Here is an 18,268-nt window from a genome sequence, read left to right as displayed (position 1 = left end):
TTTTTGCAGGCAGAAAACTATTCAAATTTACCCATTCTTGGACAATTGTCTGATTCTGGCAAAAAGCCAGGACTTGCTATTACAACACCTGGCATTCGTAAAGAAACTTCTAACCTCACTGGGGTACACCATAAATGAAAAGAAATCCCTGCCAACAGATTGCATTCCTGGGAGCAAGCTTGAACACAACTTCCCACATGGCATTCCTAACTCCAGAGAAACAAGTTTGTTTGACAACCTACTTGAAACTACTGGCCACAAAACCCCAGCTATCTGCAAGGAAAATACTGCAAGCCCTGGGGTACATGGCCTCTTGCATTCTACTAATTCCATATACAAGACTGCATATGACGAACTCCAATGGTATCTAAAAAAATCTATGGTGTCAGCATTCTCAGGACCTGGAATCAATGATTTCTGTCATTCTTTGTATGAAGAACGTTCATTTGGTGGGCAGAGGCCTACTACCTCAACAAGGGGCTCCCTTTCACTCTACCCCCCGCTGCCCAAACCCTAACAGATGCATCAGACTATAGATGGGTGGACTCACATGGCAGGGCAGTGCATTCAGGGCAAATGGAACCCAAGACAGATGCACCTGCATATCAAATCAAAAAGAAATGTTAGCTGTACAGAATGCTCTGACAGTCTTCAAAGACTGTATTCTTCCAGGACAACTATTGGTAAAGACAGACACCACAATTACGTGGTACATAAACCTCTTGAACAAATGGGGGGTTCTCCAGAGGTAGACCTGTTTGCCTCCCCTCAGAACTACCAATTGGACAAATTCTGCACAAACTCTCCACAGTCAAGCTTGGAAAGTGGATGCCCTGTCCTTTACCTGGGAAAGCCTGTCTGTTTATGCCTTTCCCCCCCTCTTCCTCTCCTCTCGAAGGTTCTACTAAAGATCAAACAGGACAAGCCAAGGACAATACTGATTGTACCAGACTGGCCATGCCAGCACTGGTACCCCCTCTTGTGCAGTATGATACTGCTGCAACCATGGCACCTGCCTCAGACCCCTTCCCTGCTGTCCCAGCAGCGGGCCAGATTCTGCACCCTCAGCTTCAAACCCTGAGCCTTACAGCCTGGCTAATTCCTTGAGCTGTCCTCTAGCATCCCTCAGTAAGCAGATACTGGATGTCATTCTGGAGGCAAGAAGGCCTAGTACTAGAAAATCCTATGCTGAAAAGTGGAAAAAGATACTGTTCCTGGTGCCAGGCTCAGGGGGATGGGCACAACTGTGCCCAGCTTACCTCACATTTTACAGTACTTAACAGAAATGCTCCACAAAGGCCTATCCTTCTAGTCAATTAAAATTCATGCCTCTACCATTTCAGCACATTATAATACTGAGCCACCCCTCTTCTCTCACCCCCTGCAAAAACAATTCCTTAGAGGGGCCAGAAATGTAAGACCCCCCCCCCAGAAGAGCTCCTACTCCAGCCCGAGACCTTAACTATGTGTTGGAAAAGCTCACTGTTCCCCCCTTTGAGCCAGCTGCAACAGCAGAGTTGAAATTCCATTCTTGGAAAACAGCCTTCCTTTAGCCATCACTTCAGCAAGAAGAGTGTCTGAATTACAGGTCCTCATGGCAGTGGAACCCTTCATTATCTTCCATGCGGACAGGGTTTCCCTCAGGACCAATCCTTCCTTTATGCCCAAGGTGGTGTCTAGTGTGGCCCTAAATCAGTCCATTCATTTGCCTACTTTTTTCCCTAATCCACAAAACAAAGGGGAATGGATGCTGCATTCTCTGGGTGTGCACAAACAACTTAAAATTTTATTTGGACAGGACTAAGCCTCTCAAAATCTGAACAGCTGCTAGTTGGCTTTGCTGCAGGGGCAGAGGGGAAGGTCATTTCAAAGCAAACCATTTCCAGATGGATAGCCCATTGCATTAATTTCTGTTACAAGCACCATGGAAAACCTACCGCACAGGGGATAAGATCAAATTTCACCAAGGCTGCATCTACCTCTATGGCCTTTCTCAGAGGAGTCCGTACCAGGGACATCCTAGAAGCTGCTACTTGGAGCTCTGTACATACCTTCACCAAGCATTACCACATGCCTATTTTTTCTAAATCCAGAGCTGGTTTTGCCACTGCAGTCTTGCAGGGCTTAATAGCTGGCCCTAAAGCTCTTTAACTTCCTCCTCCCTTCCTTAGCTTTGGGAATCTACCCAAATGTGATGACTGCAACAGTGAAGCACGAAGAACATAGTACAGTTGTGTACACTTGCCATAAATGTAGATGTTCGAGTGTATTCACTGTTGCAGTCCTGGTTACCCACCCTCCAGCCTCCTGACTTCTCTGAGCTCTAACTTTCCTTCTTGTTTGGTATATTTATTTTTTTCTGGTGTATTTGCTTTTTGATGGGGGTGTACCATAACATGATTGCTTCTCATTGTGGGGGCACCTGACATCTGGGGCAAGAAAGACTGATGTAATGGCATCGGCTGCTTGTTTTATACCCATGACGACCTGATGCCATGGAAGAGGAGACAACATCCAATGCAGAAATCTGAAGACTGCCGGCTGAGCTCTACCTGCAGGCAGATAACCCAAATGTGACGACTGCAACAGTAAATACACTTACCATAAAAGTAAATGTTAGTGTATACAACTGAACATTTTCTCATTATTGGTTCAATACGTTTTTTTTCATTGCTTACTGAAAAATGTTCAAAACTACAAATTTAACACATTCTAAAAAGTGGTGCTGTATTATACAAGGAATATAATTTAATGCAATCAGGAAGGTGAATCGAAAAACATGTATATGCATGCATTGCCCTAAAAATGTGTGAAAGGAGTCGGTGATTTAAAAATGACCCAAAGTTAAATTTAATCCTTCACTAGCCAGATGCATTTTTTTAATGTGGGTTTTATGCTGTTTCAGTGAATGTTGGCTTCAAGGGCAGAGCAGTTTATTACTCATGCTGTCTGTTTTACTGTCAGACTGTGGTGTTTGTTTAGCGAATGGCTATTAGTGTTTGTGTTATTTTATTTCAATATCTGTAATCATTGTAGAAGTAAATAAGAAAGCAGTTTACACACTGACAAGTTTTGAACAGTGTTTGTGGTAACTGGAAACAAATAGCAAAATACTGGAATGGCTGGGGAGGAGGCTGCTCTGGGGGATATGGGGTTGCCGCAGATGGGGCTGCATTGGGGGCCCCAATTTATCATCCTGCCTAGGGCTGCATTTGACCTTGATCCTGCTCTGATCCCACTTTCCCACCCCCCCCCCTTTGCAAATTCCTGGATCCGCCACTGAGCTGTTTTGTTTAAAAAAAAAAAAGTTTCACTGTTTATTTACAGTTGATACAAGTGTTTTCTTTTCATTGTCATAGTATGTATTTGTATTTTTTTCCATTGCATACTTCTGCCCTTGTATGTGGAAATTATGTGAATATTGTGAGTTTATGTAACTCTTTATAGCTGAAGCTGTTCTCTCCAGCTTTCACTGTTAGTGCGCTCTGCCAAGTTGGATATCCAGAGCAACTGTTGGAATGGATGGATGGATTGGCAAACTGATGTACAGACTGGTAGATAGATTAAATATCAGGAAAAGTGGTGAAAATATAATGAAAGTCGACACAAATCTTTAAGTACCAGTTATGCGAAGATGGCATCATACTCCTGCTCAGTGATCATTTCTGTAATGAGCACTGTTTTTATCCAACTTTTTGTGTTGGAAGTAACGGCTAGGCCACAGAGGAATCGTCCTGCCCCTATGGTGCTGCAACCCCACAGTTCTTCATTGTAAGAAGAAAAATGTAGGGACACAATTGCCTGCATAAGATGTTGGGGGCTTGACCGCTTATGTTTAATTTCTTCAAATGACATTTGATACACGTAATTAAATCATTTTTATTAACTGTCCTTGAGCTTGCAGAAATCAGAGAGAGTAAGCCAGGTTTCAATAGGCTTGGAAGATCACGATGCAAAATGACATGTTTGTCTTTAATGATGGCATTTATTTTTTCTTGTAAAACTCTTGGCTTATAGGAAATGACGGTATTTAAATGTATTGTTGCAGGTTGCATACCCTGACGCCAGTCCTATCATGTTGCTGTCTGAGGCCTCAGTAGAGGATCTGAATACCAGGTTACAGAAGAAGGTGACGATATACAATTTCCGACCATGTATTGTGGTGTCGGGCTGCAATGCTTTTGATGAGGTAATGGTTTAATGGGTTATGTTTTTTAGCAAAGCTGAGGCATGGTATGTGGCATTTGTTTTTTTAATTTCCCTAACTTGCTATGTTGAGTGTGTCCCTTTTACATTAGAACCCTAGTTTACTAACATTTCAGCTGAAGATTCACAGAGAATTCAGAATACGTTACTTGTAGGGTTTGGGTAGGGTTTGGGCAGTACAGTATATTTAAAGACAAAATGGAATTTCGCAGTCCTAATGAAAGATGTTTTGTCACATGGGTGTTTCAGCTTCCAAGATGTTTTGCTGAAGAGCTTCATCTTTGGAAGTAAAAATTTTATTTTGAGGGACACTTTTTCAGGTTAGTTTACATACAGGAATTCTTTTGTCTTCTCTCTTGTGGCTCCTCAGCCATCTTACTGAATTACTCAGTAAAGGGGGTGGGGGCTACTTTATCTTTAGACCACACCAACATTCCCCAGATCTGGGTTAAGACCTGCCTGGTTTCTGTACCAAAGTTTTTTACTGTGTACTTCTCTTTGTGGTAGCTTTTAGTAGAAAAGTGCAAACATTCACTGCCATAAAACATAGGCCTTGTAAATGCTGGTGCAGTCACTAGAAGTCAGAATTGGGCCAGCATAGATTTTAGTCGTGCTTTTGGAGCCAGAGCTTGACATCCCTTTTATTCAGGCACTGCCAATGCTTCAAATGTGCTACCAGATACAGAAGACTGGAGTCTACATCCTGGGAGAAGATAAAAGAAACTGTTCACTGAGAAGCAGAAGGAAACGGTACAGCGTACTAAGCCTAAAACATTTAGGTATAACTGGCATCTCCTTGATTAATTCTATTGTTGGATTCATTCTCTACACCAGTCAGAATTAGGCCTCTTTTTCTAGAATTTGCTGTGCTTGGGAGTGGACATGTACCTGTAAATATATAAGCTCTCATATCATGCAGTGATTAGTTTAGATTGCGGCTTATCCCAATGCCCATTGGATTCTTTTTGCCATTCTCGCAGTTCAGCTCTTAATCCTTGCTGTTGGAAATAAAAGGTCCTGCTTTCTTATACCCCTTTGGTTTGAGATTTTTATGACTGTTGAAACTCCTCTGAATCTTGCACCCTGTGGAGGAAGGAGGCTTATTGTGTATTCCAAACTGCCTTGACCTTGGAATTCCTTCTTAGGGATGCCTGGGCTCTTATTCTCCCCAGATTTAAGTCTGCAATGAGTGGCCTTCGGTTCCATAAAGAAATGGTGATCTTATCTTAGCAGTGTGGACTACTTCATTCTTATCTGCTGTTTTACAGTGATAAGCGAGATCTGGGAGAGGAGCATCCCAGCTTCCACCATAAGGGGCTGCATTCAATATTGCTTTTCACATTCTTTCCCCCAGCTGATCCTCTGGGTCATGGGCCAATATGCATGATGTCGGGGAGCAATCACTCAAGTAATCTAATCATAAGTACGGATACTTAACACCAAGGTTTATCCATAAAGATTTTCTACCAGGCCCAGCAGATTTGGATGATTTACACTGAGGAAGAGATCAGGTGAGCCTGCTCTGGTAAAACATGGCTGTGGTGTGAGAAGCCATATATTTATTCAATTCTTAGTGGATGCTTGGGTCAGAGGTACAGTATTTCATGCTTATGTACTTTGATGTGATGCTTATAGGTCTGAAGGCCTCTGTGGCATTTTTAACTTTGTTCATGCTGTCACACTTGGACCCCAGCTCCACATATGGGATGCAGTTATTGCATATTCATATGAATCCCTGCATGATCCTTTGTTTAGGACTGTTGAAAGACTTTTGGTTTCCTCCCCTTATGCTCTTGAAAAATTTTCAGTAGTGAGCCCCACAGGTGAGATCTTTGAGCAACCCATTTGCTTTTGCCCCTGTTTTAGACGGCCTGTCCATTCTGCAGTTCTAGCTCATAGATCTTTTGTTTTTTGTTCCTCTTCTCTGGATTTATCTTGGGATTTGGAGTCGAGAGACACTTTATGCTTCCCTTTCTGGAGCTAGACATGCAGGATGTTCTTGAAATCTGGAAGTCCCCTCATTCTGTTGAATCTTCCACAAAGACTGGGATGGTTTTGCACCGTCATTTCAGATATGTTCATAGTTTTCTCTAGTTGTTCCTGGGCATTATCCCATTAAGGTAGGTGGCTGTGTTCTGAGGTTTCTTAGAGTAATAATGAACAGTGGACCTCAGCAATATATTTGCATAGCCGCCACTATGGATCTCAGCAGTATATTTGCATAGCTGCCACTATGTCAGAAAAGAAGACTTTATTAATATATTTCTGTAACCCGAGCAGTAAATCATTATAGTTTAGGGTTGTTTAAAAGCATTACTCATACAGTTACACTTCAATTTTTATAAATAAATGTTCAGCTCTGAAAGGACAATGCTAGGAACAACAGAAGGTAAATGTCCACTCTGGCATAAGCAGATCAAAAAAACAAAGGGGAAAGATGGATGAAGTAGCTACTGTAGCAGTGACCATTCGACTATCTACTGTTAAGGTATGCTTACTTAACCAACTATACCATGTTCATCATATTGATCACTGTTGCAGTAGCCTTAACTATATGAGTAGATTACTCTAGCTTACTACATTAAGGGGGTGGAAGGAGAGTGGTCCAGGAGACCCTGGAGAATAGTCCTATCAAAGCCTTATCTAGACCTAGAGAAGGACTCAAGCTTGTAGTGCTATGTAAAAGTATGTACAGAGGACTAAATTGCTGCTTCTAGAATACTTGTAGAATCTGGCCCATTCCAAAAAGCCATAGAAGAGGCCAAGGTTCTGGTAGAGTGGGTTTTGACCCTGCCTGGAATAGTTTTGTTGTGAGAATAACAAAAGGTAATAGTCTGAGACAGCCATTTGGAAATGGTATGCTTTGACATGGATTATTCTTACCTTCACAAGAAATACAGTTGATCCGAATATATGAATGATTTAGTTCTGTCAAGATAGTACTGGAGTTTTTTGTGGGATTCAAGGTGTGGGGGTATCTTCCTTGTTTCTAGGTTCAGGAAAGAAAACAAACATGGATAGCTTGGCGTAAAGGAAATTCGGATGCCACTTTAGGAGTAAAAAGATTAATTCTCAGAGAAACCCTCTCAGTGGAAAATGAGAAGATTGACACACCAACATGAGAATGTATTGAAAGAGGAGGATATGTGGGCAGACATGCTGAAATGGTCTGTAAATGAACCTTGATGGAGATGTAAGAAAGGTCATTGGATAGTAACTCTTACAAATATTGTAAAAGCGGAGAACAACTAGCCCTAAATGGGTTCTGGTTATGTTGGCACCAACTAGAAAACCTTTTCCATTTATTAATGCATGATTTTCTAGTAGCAGGATTTCTTGCCTGCATAAATAACTGCTTCTATCATATGGGCAGTCAATTGAAATTTATTGTGGTCAGGGTGAATCACACCCCAGATCTTGTGTGAGTAGATCCATTCTTTGAGGAACCTTTAATTGCCCCTGGCCATTTCCCAAAAAAGGGAGTACCACGGTTTCCTTGGCCAGATGGATGTCACAGCTATGATCTTGGTTTAGTTGATTGCTCAGGAGGCGAATGGGTCTACTTGATGAACTCCCCACAGATGGATCAAATCTTGGAGGATCCCATCTCATTGATGTAGTTTCTATCTGTAAGGGTTATCCCTTGTCATGCTCAGCTTCACTGCCGCACACTTTTGCTCTGACAGAATATATAGGATACCTGTAGAGTGAGATTGTGCTGTGAAACTTTATCCCAAGCTAACATGGCTTGCCTGCAGAGGGGGATATGACCTAGTGCCCTGCTGCTTTTATTGATGTACCACATGATTGTGGTATTGTCTGTAACAACTTGAAGAGGTCCCTGGGATCAAAGACGATGCAGGGAGTTGAGTGCCTTGGTCAGGACAACCATCTGTTTTATATGTATGTGCTTGCATCTGTTCTTGGTGTCCCACACGTAATGCCCACCACTGCTGCCAATATGTGATGGGCACCAGTATGTGTCATCTCCATGCTGGGCCAGTAATCAAGGAGCCTGAATCCTCACTGCTGACACTGGAGAGGGATGTGCACTTGGAATACAAATGGATACACTTAGTATTTCCAGATGCAAATCTCTCTGAATCAATTACAATTTCCCTTAAGAGCATACAAGGAACACGCATAACCCAGGGTCAGGATGTCTCCATTATCTGTGTCCCTTCAGGTCCCGAGTAGGATTCCCCACTGGTACAGATGTAGGGTTAGGTCCTCAGCCAAGTGTTCAAGCGCCCTCTATATAAACTGTGCTTTACGTCCTTGCCCCAAGTGGCTGAAACATACACCTAGGAAAGGCTGGCACAGGTTTACTAGCTATGCCCCTTTCTAACCAGTCTATAAGGTAGCTTCACTGTCACCAGACACTCTACAATCAGCTACTCTAGAAGGCCCTTAACAAAGGGTATCCAGTTATACTGTGCAATATTAATATCTATACAAATGGTAGTAGTTCACCAAGATGGCTAGGGCTTCTGGAGTGGCTCGCACAGTGTCTACAAGTAAATACAAGTACTCTCAAAGGTTAATACTTTCTAAAAAGGACTATCCACAAAGGAAAGTTTATTTAATAGAGTAAAAGTACATGAAGTACTGAATATATATTCACACTAAACCAGAGTTCAAATTACAGGAAATATTGAAAAGAACATTGAAGGACAGACAAATGAAGAAAAACAATATCTGAACTAAGCTTCACTATATTCCTGACTGAATCCAAGAGAATTTTACAGTTCTCTAGTTTGGTTAGTTACTTGGGAAGGTGAGATGAAATATGTGAGCAGTCTTTTTTTCTAGTCAGGCCCCAAACGGAATACTCTCAATTCTGAGATTACTTCCTGTAAAATATAATATCCGAGATTACCTTGCAGAATGACCTCATCTGGTCACCTGACTCTAGATTCCCACAATATCTCCTTTTTAAGTTTGAAACAGGAATTTAGCAGACTGCTACAATAAACATTTAAATGTTTATGGCAATGCCTGGAGGCCTCCCCTCTTTTCACTGAACTTAACAACGGTTGTGACCCAGACCCAGCATCTCTGGTCCTACTCAGCACCGTAGTGTGCTATTCAATGATATAATAGCTCATTTGCATTTCTCTTGTTCTTAAAATAAGTTAGCTGGTTAACCATTGCTGTGCCAGTGGTCCTCTCATGCATACATTTAATTCAGTTACCATAATACACACACACTTCTCTTCATTTCAGCAGAGTGCTCTGTTGATACATTTTAACACAATTAAAACCCATCAAAGCTCACAATTACATTTTCAGCACAAGCATCTGTACAGATCAAGTTAATGTACTAATAACATACAATATTTTATAACATTCCAGCTAGCTGTGCTGATGCATGTCTTGCATCTACTGCCCTACTTTTCCATGGAATGGCTGGCAGTACCTCCTATCACACCATACACCTTGCACTTTTATCCCTCCTGACTTGCTCTCCAAGCAAAGTTTGAGGCATCTGTGGTGACTGACTGCTTTTGGGGCAAAGGGGGGGGGACCTGAATTTAGGGAAATTTGCTGTCTCCATCAAGTGATTTCTCATCTGACAAACTCCATCACTGGGATTTGTCAAGATGATGGATGTTGGTGCGGAGACCAAAGAGACTTCAGATACCATTGTATCCTTCTCATGTGGAGCCTTGCCTAGGGTATTCATGAGAATCCTAGATTCCATAACACTCAAAATCCTGTGGTATTCCCTTGCAGTGAGAGAAGTCTGCATGGGAAAACCTTTAGAATAGATCTAGATCTGTTTTTCCTGTGGAAGTAAAACTGTTTGAAATGAGGTATCTAGCTGTCTCACCAGGAACACAATCCTGTGTGAAGATGTTGGACGTTTGAATGTTCTCTTGAAATTCCACCTTGTGTAAGAGATCTTGCCCAAGACAGCAACTCCTGACACTTTGATCTGATTATCTTTGTCGAGTCTTTTTCAATCTAAATATGGAAAAATGTGGACACCCTCTAAGGTGCAATGAGCTATAACTGGAGCTGGACACTTTGGACTATCTGCTGCACCGAGAGCTTTCACACACAAATTCAAGGCAAAGAACAAATAATGTGATCTAAACTAAAAAAAAAAAAAAAATGCTTGAAGTCTGGATGTGATGAGCATTAAGTGATGTGATGAGCATTAAGTGATGTGATGAGCAACTTTTAAAAGTGATGTGATGAGCAACTTTTAAAAGTGATGTGATGAGCAACTTTTAAAAGTGATGTGATGAGCAACTTTTAAAAGTGATGTGATGAGCCACTTGTGATGAGCAACTTTTAAAAGTGATGTGATGAGCAACTTGTGATGAGCAACTTTTAAAAGTGATGTGATCAACTTTTTAAAAGTGATGTGATCAACTTTTTAAAAGTGATGTGATCAACTTTTTAAAAGTGATGTGATGAGCAACTTTTTAAAAGTGATGTGATGAGCAACTTTTTAAAAGTGATGTGATGAGCAACTTTTAAAAGTGATGTGATGAGCAACTTTTAAAAGTGATGTGATGAGCAACTTTTAAAAGTGATGTGATGAGCAACTTTTAAAAGTGATGTGATGAGCAACTTTTAAAAGTGATGTGATGAGCAACTTTTAAAAGTGATGTGATGAGCAACTTTTAAAAGTGATGTGATGAGCAACTTTTAAAAGTGATGTGATGAGCAACTTTTAAAAGTGATGTGATGAGCAACTTTTAAAAGTGATGTGATGAGCAACTTTTAAAAGTGATGTGATGAGCAACTTTTAAAAGTGATGTGATGAGCAACTTTTAAAAGTGATGTGATGAGCAACTTTTAAAAGTGATGTTACTAAGAAACCTCAATCTGTTAGCTCCTCTTCCTCATTTTAAGTGGCAACATTTTTGAACTTTGGCACTCTCAAAGACTGTTTTTGGAAAGAACTAAAACCAATCTCCAAGCATCTTCTTTCTTTGGCACTAAAAACAATCTTAACCTTTCCCAACCTGGGAAGGAGGAACTGGTTCTGGGAAATCACATGTTGAAGGACTGGGGGACAGTAAAGGAATGTGGTCTAGTGGACCGCCTGAAAATGAGGTATTTCCTCCTCCTGCCATGTGCATTCTTGATGAATGACCTTTAGAACTTATTTGACTAAGACAAAATGTTGCCAAAAAGAACTGAGATTCCAACTTTCTGGACAGGGAAAAGGGACTGCCCAGGGCTGGTGGGCAAGGTCTTAAATACTCAGTCTGACTTGTTTGACTGTACTTGGTTTTGAGAGGTTCCTGAATTCTTTTTGGAACCCCTACCATAGAGAGACTTCATGAATCAACTTACCGCTGTCATCGCAGTTTTGATCACCTCTGCAGCAGAGGAGCCAAAAACTAATATTCTGTTCAAAAGAGAATTTAAACTATAATTTTTCAGATCATCTGAGTTTCTGAGAATGCAGCAGGGCAGACTTCCTCAAAACAGTACCTGTGGCCACAGCCCTGAAAAGTATCAACTGAATTATGCAAACACTATAAACCATGAGTTGTGACTTGTACAATGGCAGAAACTGAATTATTTTCTTTTTGTTCAAATTATTTATTTATTTACATTTGTTGACCAGGAATGTCCGACTGGATGCAGGTCCATTTTCAGCAGAGGCCTGGGGAGAAAAGCTCCACAAATGAAAATATTACCAACATAGTTACAGATGAAGAACAATAGTACATTCAGTAGATAACTAGCATTTGTTCTATCCACTAAGTCACAGCTGATATTAACAATTGTTACAATAAGAAGTTACTGCTATATAATAAGTAGATAGGCATGGAAGTATCAGTGCTTGCTGTAATCGAAGGTAGTTTGTGGGGTAGAAGAGTTAGAGGGTAGATGGAGTGGGCAAAGGTAGAGGGGAGAGTTACAAGGGCATAGCCAGCATGTTTTTAGGTGCACTTTAAGTAAAGCTTTAATGTGGGTGCATGATGGTAGAAAGGTTATTGGAGGGAGGGTGTTCCATAAATTTGGCTATAGTGCTGGAGAATAGTGCTTCTCCAGCAGTGTTATTGGCTCTAGTAACCTGTAATTGATTTTTGTTGCGGGATCGTAGTGGTCTGATGGTGAGATGGGGTTGGAGTAGATACTGGAGGGAGGGGACCTTTAGAGGATGGCTAACCAGTTTGTGGGAGAGTGTGAGTTGATACCATTGAAGGAGGTAAGGGAGTTCTAGCCAGCCTAATTCAGTAAGTGAGACACAGTGATAACTGTGGTAGGATGCCCCGGTGGTGAATTTGGCAATTTTGTTGTAGCAAGTCTCGAGTTTTAGATCGCATTGCCTTAGGTTGGTATATATTGGAGAGGCATAAAGCAGGGTGGAGATGAGGTGCGAATTTGCAACTGAAATCCTAGCTGCTTTGGTGAGGAGTTGCTTATTTCTGTACAAGGCTCCTGGTTTTTGGTGGACTTTGTTTATGGTCATGGATATGTGAATGTCAAATTTAAGATAGTCTATTTCAACTCCTAGCAATTTGGTGTGATCTGTTGGGTGGATAGTGGTGTTGTCTTTTGCTGTGATGTTAGTGAGAGTTGTTTTGAGTGTTTGGTGGGTTCAAAGATGAGTTTAGTTTTGTTTGAGTTGAGTATTAACTGGGCATCAGATAGCCAAGTTTCAACAGAGGAAAAGGCATGCTGTGACCTTTTGCAGTTCGGGTAGGGACTGAGCGGAGCAGATGTTGGTTGAATCATCTGCATATTGTATGAGTGCTGTGTTTGGTGGCAGAGGCTAGACTATTGGTGAAAATAGGAGTAGGGATCCAAGGATGGATCCTTGGGGAACACCAATATACAGGTAGTTGGGGAGATGTAATTTTGCCATACAACAGATTGCTTGCAGGCAGACTGGTAACTTTGAAACCAGTTGGTGACTGAGAAAAGGATAGGTTATTGAGTACAGAGAGGAGTTTGTGCAGGACCATGTCAAATACTTTAGATAGGTGTAGGAAAGTAGCAGAGTAGAGATGGCCATTGTTTTTATGGAGAAGGATAGTGTTAGTAAAAGAAAGTAAGGCAGTGGTGGTGCTATGGTTTGGTCGGAAGCCATGTTGAGTATTAGAAAGGAGGTTGTTCATAAGGAGTTAGTCTGAGATTTGAGAGTGACTGCATCTCTCTAGTATTTTTGAGAGTGGAGATAGAATCGCTATGGGGCAGTAGTTGGTTAGATCTGTGGAGGGGCTTCCTTTGTGAAGGGCAATGTGTGATATTTTCCATAGTGTAGGGACGTAGCATTCTGACAGATTGGTTAATCAAGATGGATACTGGGTAGGCTGGGACATCAGCTGCAATTTGTAGGAATTCACTTGGGAGGTTGTCTACTGCTAATTATGTGGGTTGAGTTTTTCAAACAAAATAATAAGCTTTTACATTTCAAGCAAGAATAGATTATAATGAACTATTTACAAAATGTACGGCCTCAAACCAAATATGAAAAAAAGGAAAAACAGTCTGAAATACACAAACAACGAAAGTTACACATTATTAGAAAAAGATGTTTTACTTCCCCACTTAAGAAGGGATGTTTTACTTCTCCACTTAAGAAGGTAAAATTGTCTGTTTTAAGTATCTCATTAAAGGAGAGAACTTTCTCCCAAGGATTATTAATGCATTTCCTAGGAAAGATTATCATTTCCTTGACTCTGATTTCCAGCAACATCTTTCAATAGAATTAGAAAATCTTCATTTCTTAGTAACTGTCATTATTGTCCAAAGGAGGTAAAGGTCTTTATTTTTTTCATAACAACAGTTTAATTTATATTCAGAAAAATTAGTGACTTTGACAAAATAAAGGGATCTATAAAAATGGCTTGTAGAAATTCACCAATATCTTCCCAGAATTTCTTAATGCGAGTACATTCATACATACGAGACCAATCAGCGTTACATTTTGAACATCTCCGACAAATTATTAGAATTGTTGAATCTAGCAATTTTGTTGGGTGTATAGAAAGCTCTATGCAGAAACTTCCACGAAAAACCTTTCCAAATGTATATATTAAAGGTTAATTTAATAGAATATAATAAGCTAGTTTTATTCTCATTTGATAACAATGGATGTTCTTTGGTGATAAAATTCCAGAACTTCTGATTAGGATTGGCTTTGTAATAATAATTTTATATAATTTTGAAGTTAAATTTGTCCAATTAAAGTCTCTATAATATTCATGTAAGAAAATGAGTTTAGGAATGGATTTAAAAGAATCATCTATTCTGTATAAATCTTGTGCATAGGGAAGTAGACTGCTAAGAGCCAACCAGTCTGAATTTGATGAATCAAATGTATTAACTGCCTTACATCCATGACTATCAAGTTTTCCATACATTGGTACCAGCATGTAAAACCTTTTGTCTTCCATGTATTAGAGTATTTATAGGAATGTTAGAGAAAACGATTTTTGTAATTTTAAAGGGAATTAATAACTGTAACCATAGTTTTAATATCTTATTGTTTACAAAACTCCGGAAAATGTTGTAAATATAATGTATATAGTTTAGATTGGTAGGTTTAGTAGAATTATATTGCAAATTAATGCAGATGATATGCCAGAGTTTATTAGTTTGTTCATTTAATTGTGAGTTTTTTGTTAATTTACTTTCTTTTAGCAATATAGCAGTACATAAAGTTTTCCATGCAGAGAATTTTGGATCAAACCAATTTATTACTGTTTTGAAAATGGATGCTTTAATATAAGATTCTAAATCAGGAAAGTTAATTCCTCCCATTTCCCAAGGTCTAATATGATTTATGTAAGCTATTCTATTCTTTTTTTGGGTACCAAAGAAAATTTTATAAGGATTTTATTTAATTCTTTTAAAAGCTTTTTGCTGTTAATTATAGGGATAGCTAGTACGATGTCATTTATTTTTGGGAGTAAAAACCATCTTTATTAACTGCAACCTATCTTTAAATGTTAAGTGCAATTTATTCCATTTCCCAACTAGTAATTTTAGGGTATTCACAATATTATAATTTAGTAGATAACATTAATTCTAAATTTTTGCACAAAACAATCCCCAGATAATTTAGAGAGGAAACCTGTTTCCCAATTATTTGGTTTGCTAGTAGAAGTTTTTTTTTAACAATATATGATTTGACTTATAACTATTAACTCTTAAACCTGTGATATGATAGAATTTTTCAACTAGTAAATCTAGCTCACATAGCGACTCATCTGGGTTAACTAAGGTGAGTAGTATATCATCTGCAAAGAGCATTATTTTGGAATTAAATTGATCAAAAATGTTAATGCTTTTAATTTTGGGGTTAAAAGGAATTGCTGAGGAAAAATGTTCTCTTGCTAATACAAACAACATTGGAGACATAGGCTATCCCTGTTTAGTACCTTTAGTAATTTCAATGGCTTCTGATGTAAATGGTCCTAATTTTACATAAGCCAAATTGTCTTTATAAATATTTTTTATTAAAGTAATGAATTGTATAGGAAAATCCTAAATTTGTAGAATTTTAAAAAGATAATCCCAATTTAGTGAATCAAAAGCTTTTTCAATGTCTAAAGTGACTATTAGGGCCTCATGTTTGTCTTTATTTAAAATGTCTATAATGGTTAAAATTCTCTGAATGTTATGTGTGTGTCTTTTATAAATAAAACCAGTTTGGTCATCACTTATGACATGAATGAGTGATTTATTGATTCTATTAACCAATATAGACACAAGAATGTTAGTCATTATTAAGGAGAGAAATTGGTCTATATGAACTGCATAAGTTGGGATCCTTATTTTCCTTTAATATAGGAGTGATCAGCGAATATCTCCATGAAGGTGGAATTGTGCCTTGTGAATGTTTCATTTAGTGCTTTTTGCATAATTGTTATAGCAGAAGCTGGAAATAATTTGTAAATTTCAATAATTTTGTTTATACCTGGAGCCTTGTTGCTTTTACTTTAATTTTTTTCATTAATTTCTTTGAGTAATTTGTTTTTGAATATTTATGATTAAGCTTTATACTATTTTGTTTATATTCAAGGAATACACGCATAAGTGTAAGTTGTTATGATGTGAGTCATTATTATTGTAAATGTTTTGCAAGATGAAATTTAAAGGCTTCTAAGGTGTCACTTAAATCTGAGACATTTTTATTGTTTTTCCCTTCAAGAATTGTATCTGTGATATGTTCAGTGGAATGTCTTTTTAATCTCATTGCTAGATTATGTATATATTTGGGGGAGATGGAGAGAATTTAGTTTTAATTTTTCCAAAGCCAGATTGGTTTTGTGAGTTAAGATATCATTGTATTTTTTATTTAATTCCCCAATTTCTTTTTTTTTTTTTTTGCAACTGGATCGATCAAATCCTTGGAGTTAACTTTTATCATTCATTTTTTAATATTAACTAATTCTGATTCCCATTCCTTTGTTTTGTTATTACACCAAGTAATTTTGCCATAAAGATATGCCTTTAGGAAATCCCATAAAATAACTATATTTGTCACTAGTATAATTTGTATCGAAGTATTGTATTTGAGTCCAGCCATGGATTGAACCATTTTAATTTAGTGATGTAGGCCAAGATTCTTTTGGTAAAAGTCACTCTCTTAAAGTCTGTTTGAAATTTAAGAATGAGTGAGTTATGATGAGATAAGGGGCAGGGGATTATAGAAAAATTATATTTTCATTTTTAAATCTTGGGGTTGAAATATTTATCAATTCTTGTTTGGGTATTGAATCAATGATCACTATGAGAAAATAATAATGAATTATCTTTCTTAAGACTTAATTAGTCTAATTGCAAATTATCCATTTTTTTTAAGAGTTCTCCTTGTAGAAGTAATACAGAAAGGTCTTTTATTAGTAGTCTCCAAACTATCTAAAATACAGTTGAAATCCCCTCCCAAAGTTAAATTACCCTTTGAAGTTTTGTTGATGAGATCTATGCTTTTTAACTGTTCCTACTCCCATACCAGGGAACCAATATAAGTTCACCAAAGTCCAAATTCTGTTACTAAATCTTATTATTATAATTGATAAAAGACCATCTTTGTCTTCATAGTTATAAATAACTTAAGGATTGGTGACATTTTTCCTCCATAGTATTACTACCCCTCTGTTTTTTTTAACTATATGATTAATTGGATAACCTTGGAAATTAATTTGGATTCCAAATGAAGTTAGCATTAGCTTTAAAGTGAGTTTCCTGTAACAATACCACTTGTGCTTATTTAAGTTTAGATATTTAAGTAAGTTGGATCTTTTCCTTGGGTTATTTAAACCATTAACATTTAAAGAGAGCAACACTATGTCCATCTTAGTTATTTACTATTTTGAATTGGATATAGTGACCAGATATTTGTTAAATGTTGTGTAACTTTCAAACGTATATTAAATCTAATAGACAGATTGATTCCTTATTATATAATTTAGAACTTAAAGGAGGCCAAAAAGATAAAACATGTGTACAGTAGATGTCATACATGTGTACACAGATACTTAAAGTAACCTTTTATCAAACATGAATGAAAACCATTCCCAATCTGACAGAACTAAAATGTTCAGTCAGATTAACCCTCATTACTGAAAATAAACCAAACACTAATGAAAGGTTAGAGGCTCCATTATATGTTGCTCTGGAGAATATATGGTAGATTATTCCCAGCCATAAATGAGTATATTTAACCAATAACACACACATGAATAAATGCTCATTGTGGAAAAACACTTAACATAGAATTCTGACTGTTTATCACAGTTAACATTTGTGTGTGGTAGACCAAGTACACAGTTTCGTATTGAACAAACATTTGTATAATACAGCTAGAACATCATGAAAAAGTGTTTAAGATAATCCTGTTTCCTTCCATCACCAGTGGATCCCTATACACCAACCATTTCGTTCAGTATCAGGCTTATAGGATAAACTAGGTTGTGTTGTGAGGTATATTAACAGTAGTATCAACTATAAGCCCAGGCTTCTACTTTTTATTGTGCTAGCTTAGCTTTTATTATTTTTCTTTTCCCTTCTCTTGAAGAAATATTTTAATGCTAGTCAATATTATCTTACACTGCCTTCCATTACTCTATCCAGCATA

The 18,268-nt window shown here is 38.2% G+C and overlaps 1 protein-coding gene across 1 annotated transcript in view; it reads left to right on the top strand.

The window, feature by feature from the left end:
- LOC122790246 (mitochondrial amidoxime reducing component 2-like) overlaps positions 1-18,268 on the top strand; it is a 241,923-nt gene that overhangs the window by 143,908 nt on the left and 79,747 nt on the right. Inside the window, exon 4 of the mRNA XM_044057781.1 lies at positions 4,049-4,189. Within this exon, the coding sequence (XP_043913716.1) occupies positions 4,049-4,189 (141 nt within the window). The remainder of the gene's footprint in view (positions 1-4,048; positions 4,190-18,268) is intronic.

This window comes from Protopterus annectens, chromosome 1.part2 (genome assembly GCF_019279795.1).
Source record: "Protopterus annectens isolate FY-2018-M chromosome 1.part2, PAN1.0, whole genome shotgun sequence".
NCBI lineage: Eukaryota > Metazoa > Chordata > Ceratodontiformes > Protopteridae > Protopterus > Protopterus annectens.
Note: the sequence above shows the minus strand (reverse complement) of the source record. Positions and strands in the feature narration are given on the sequence as shown.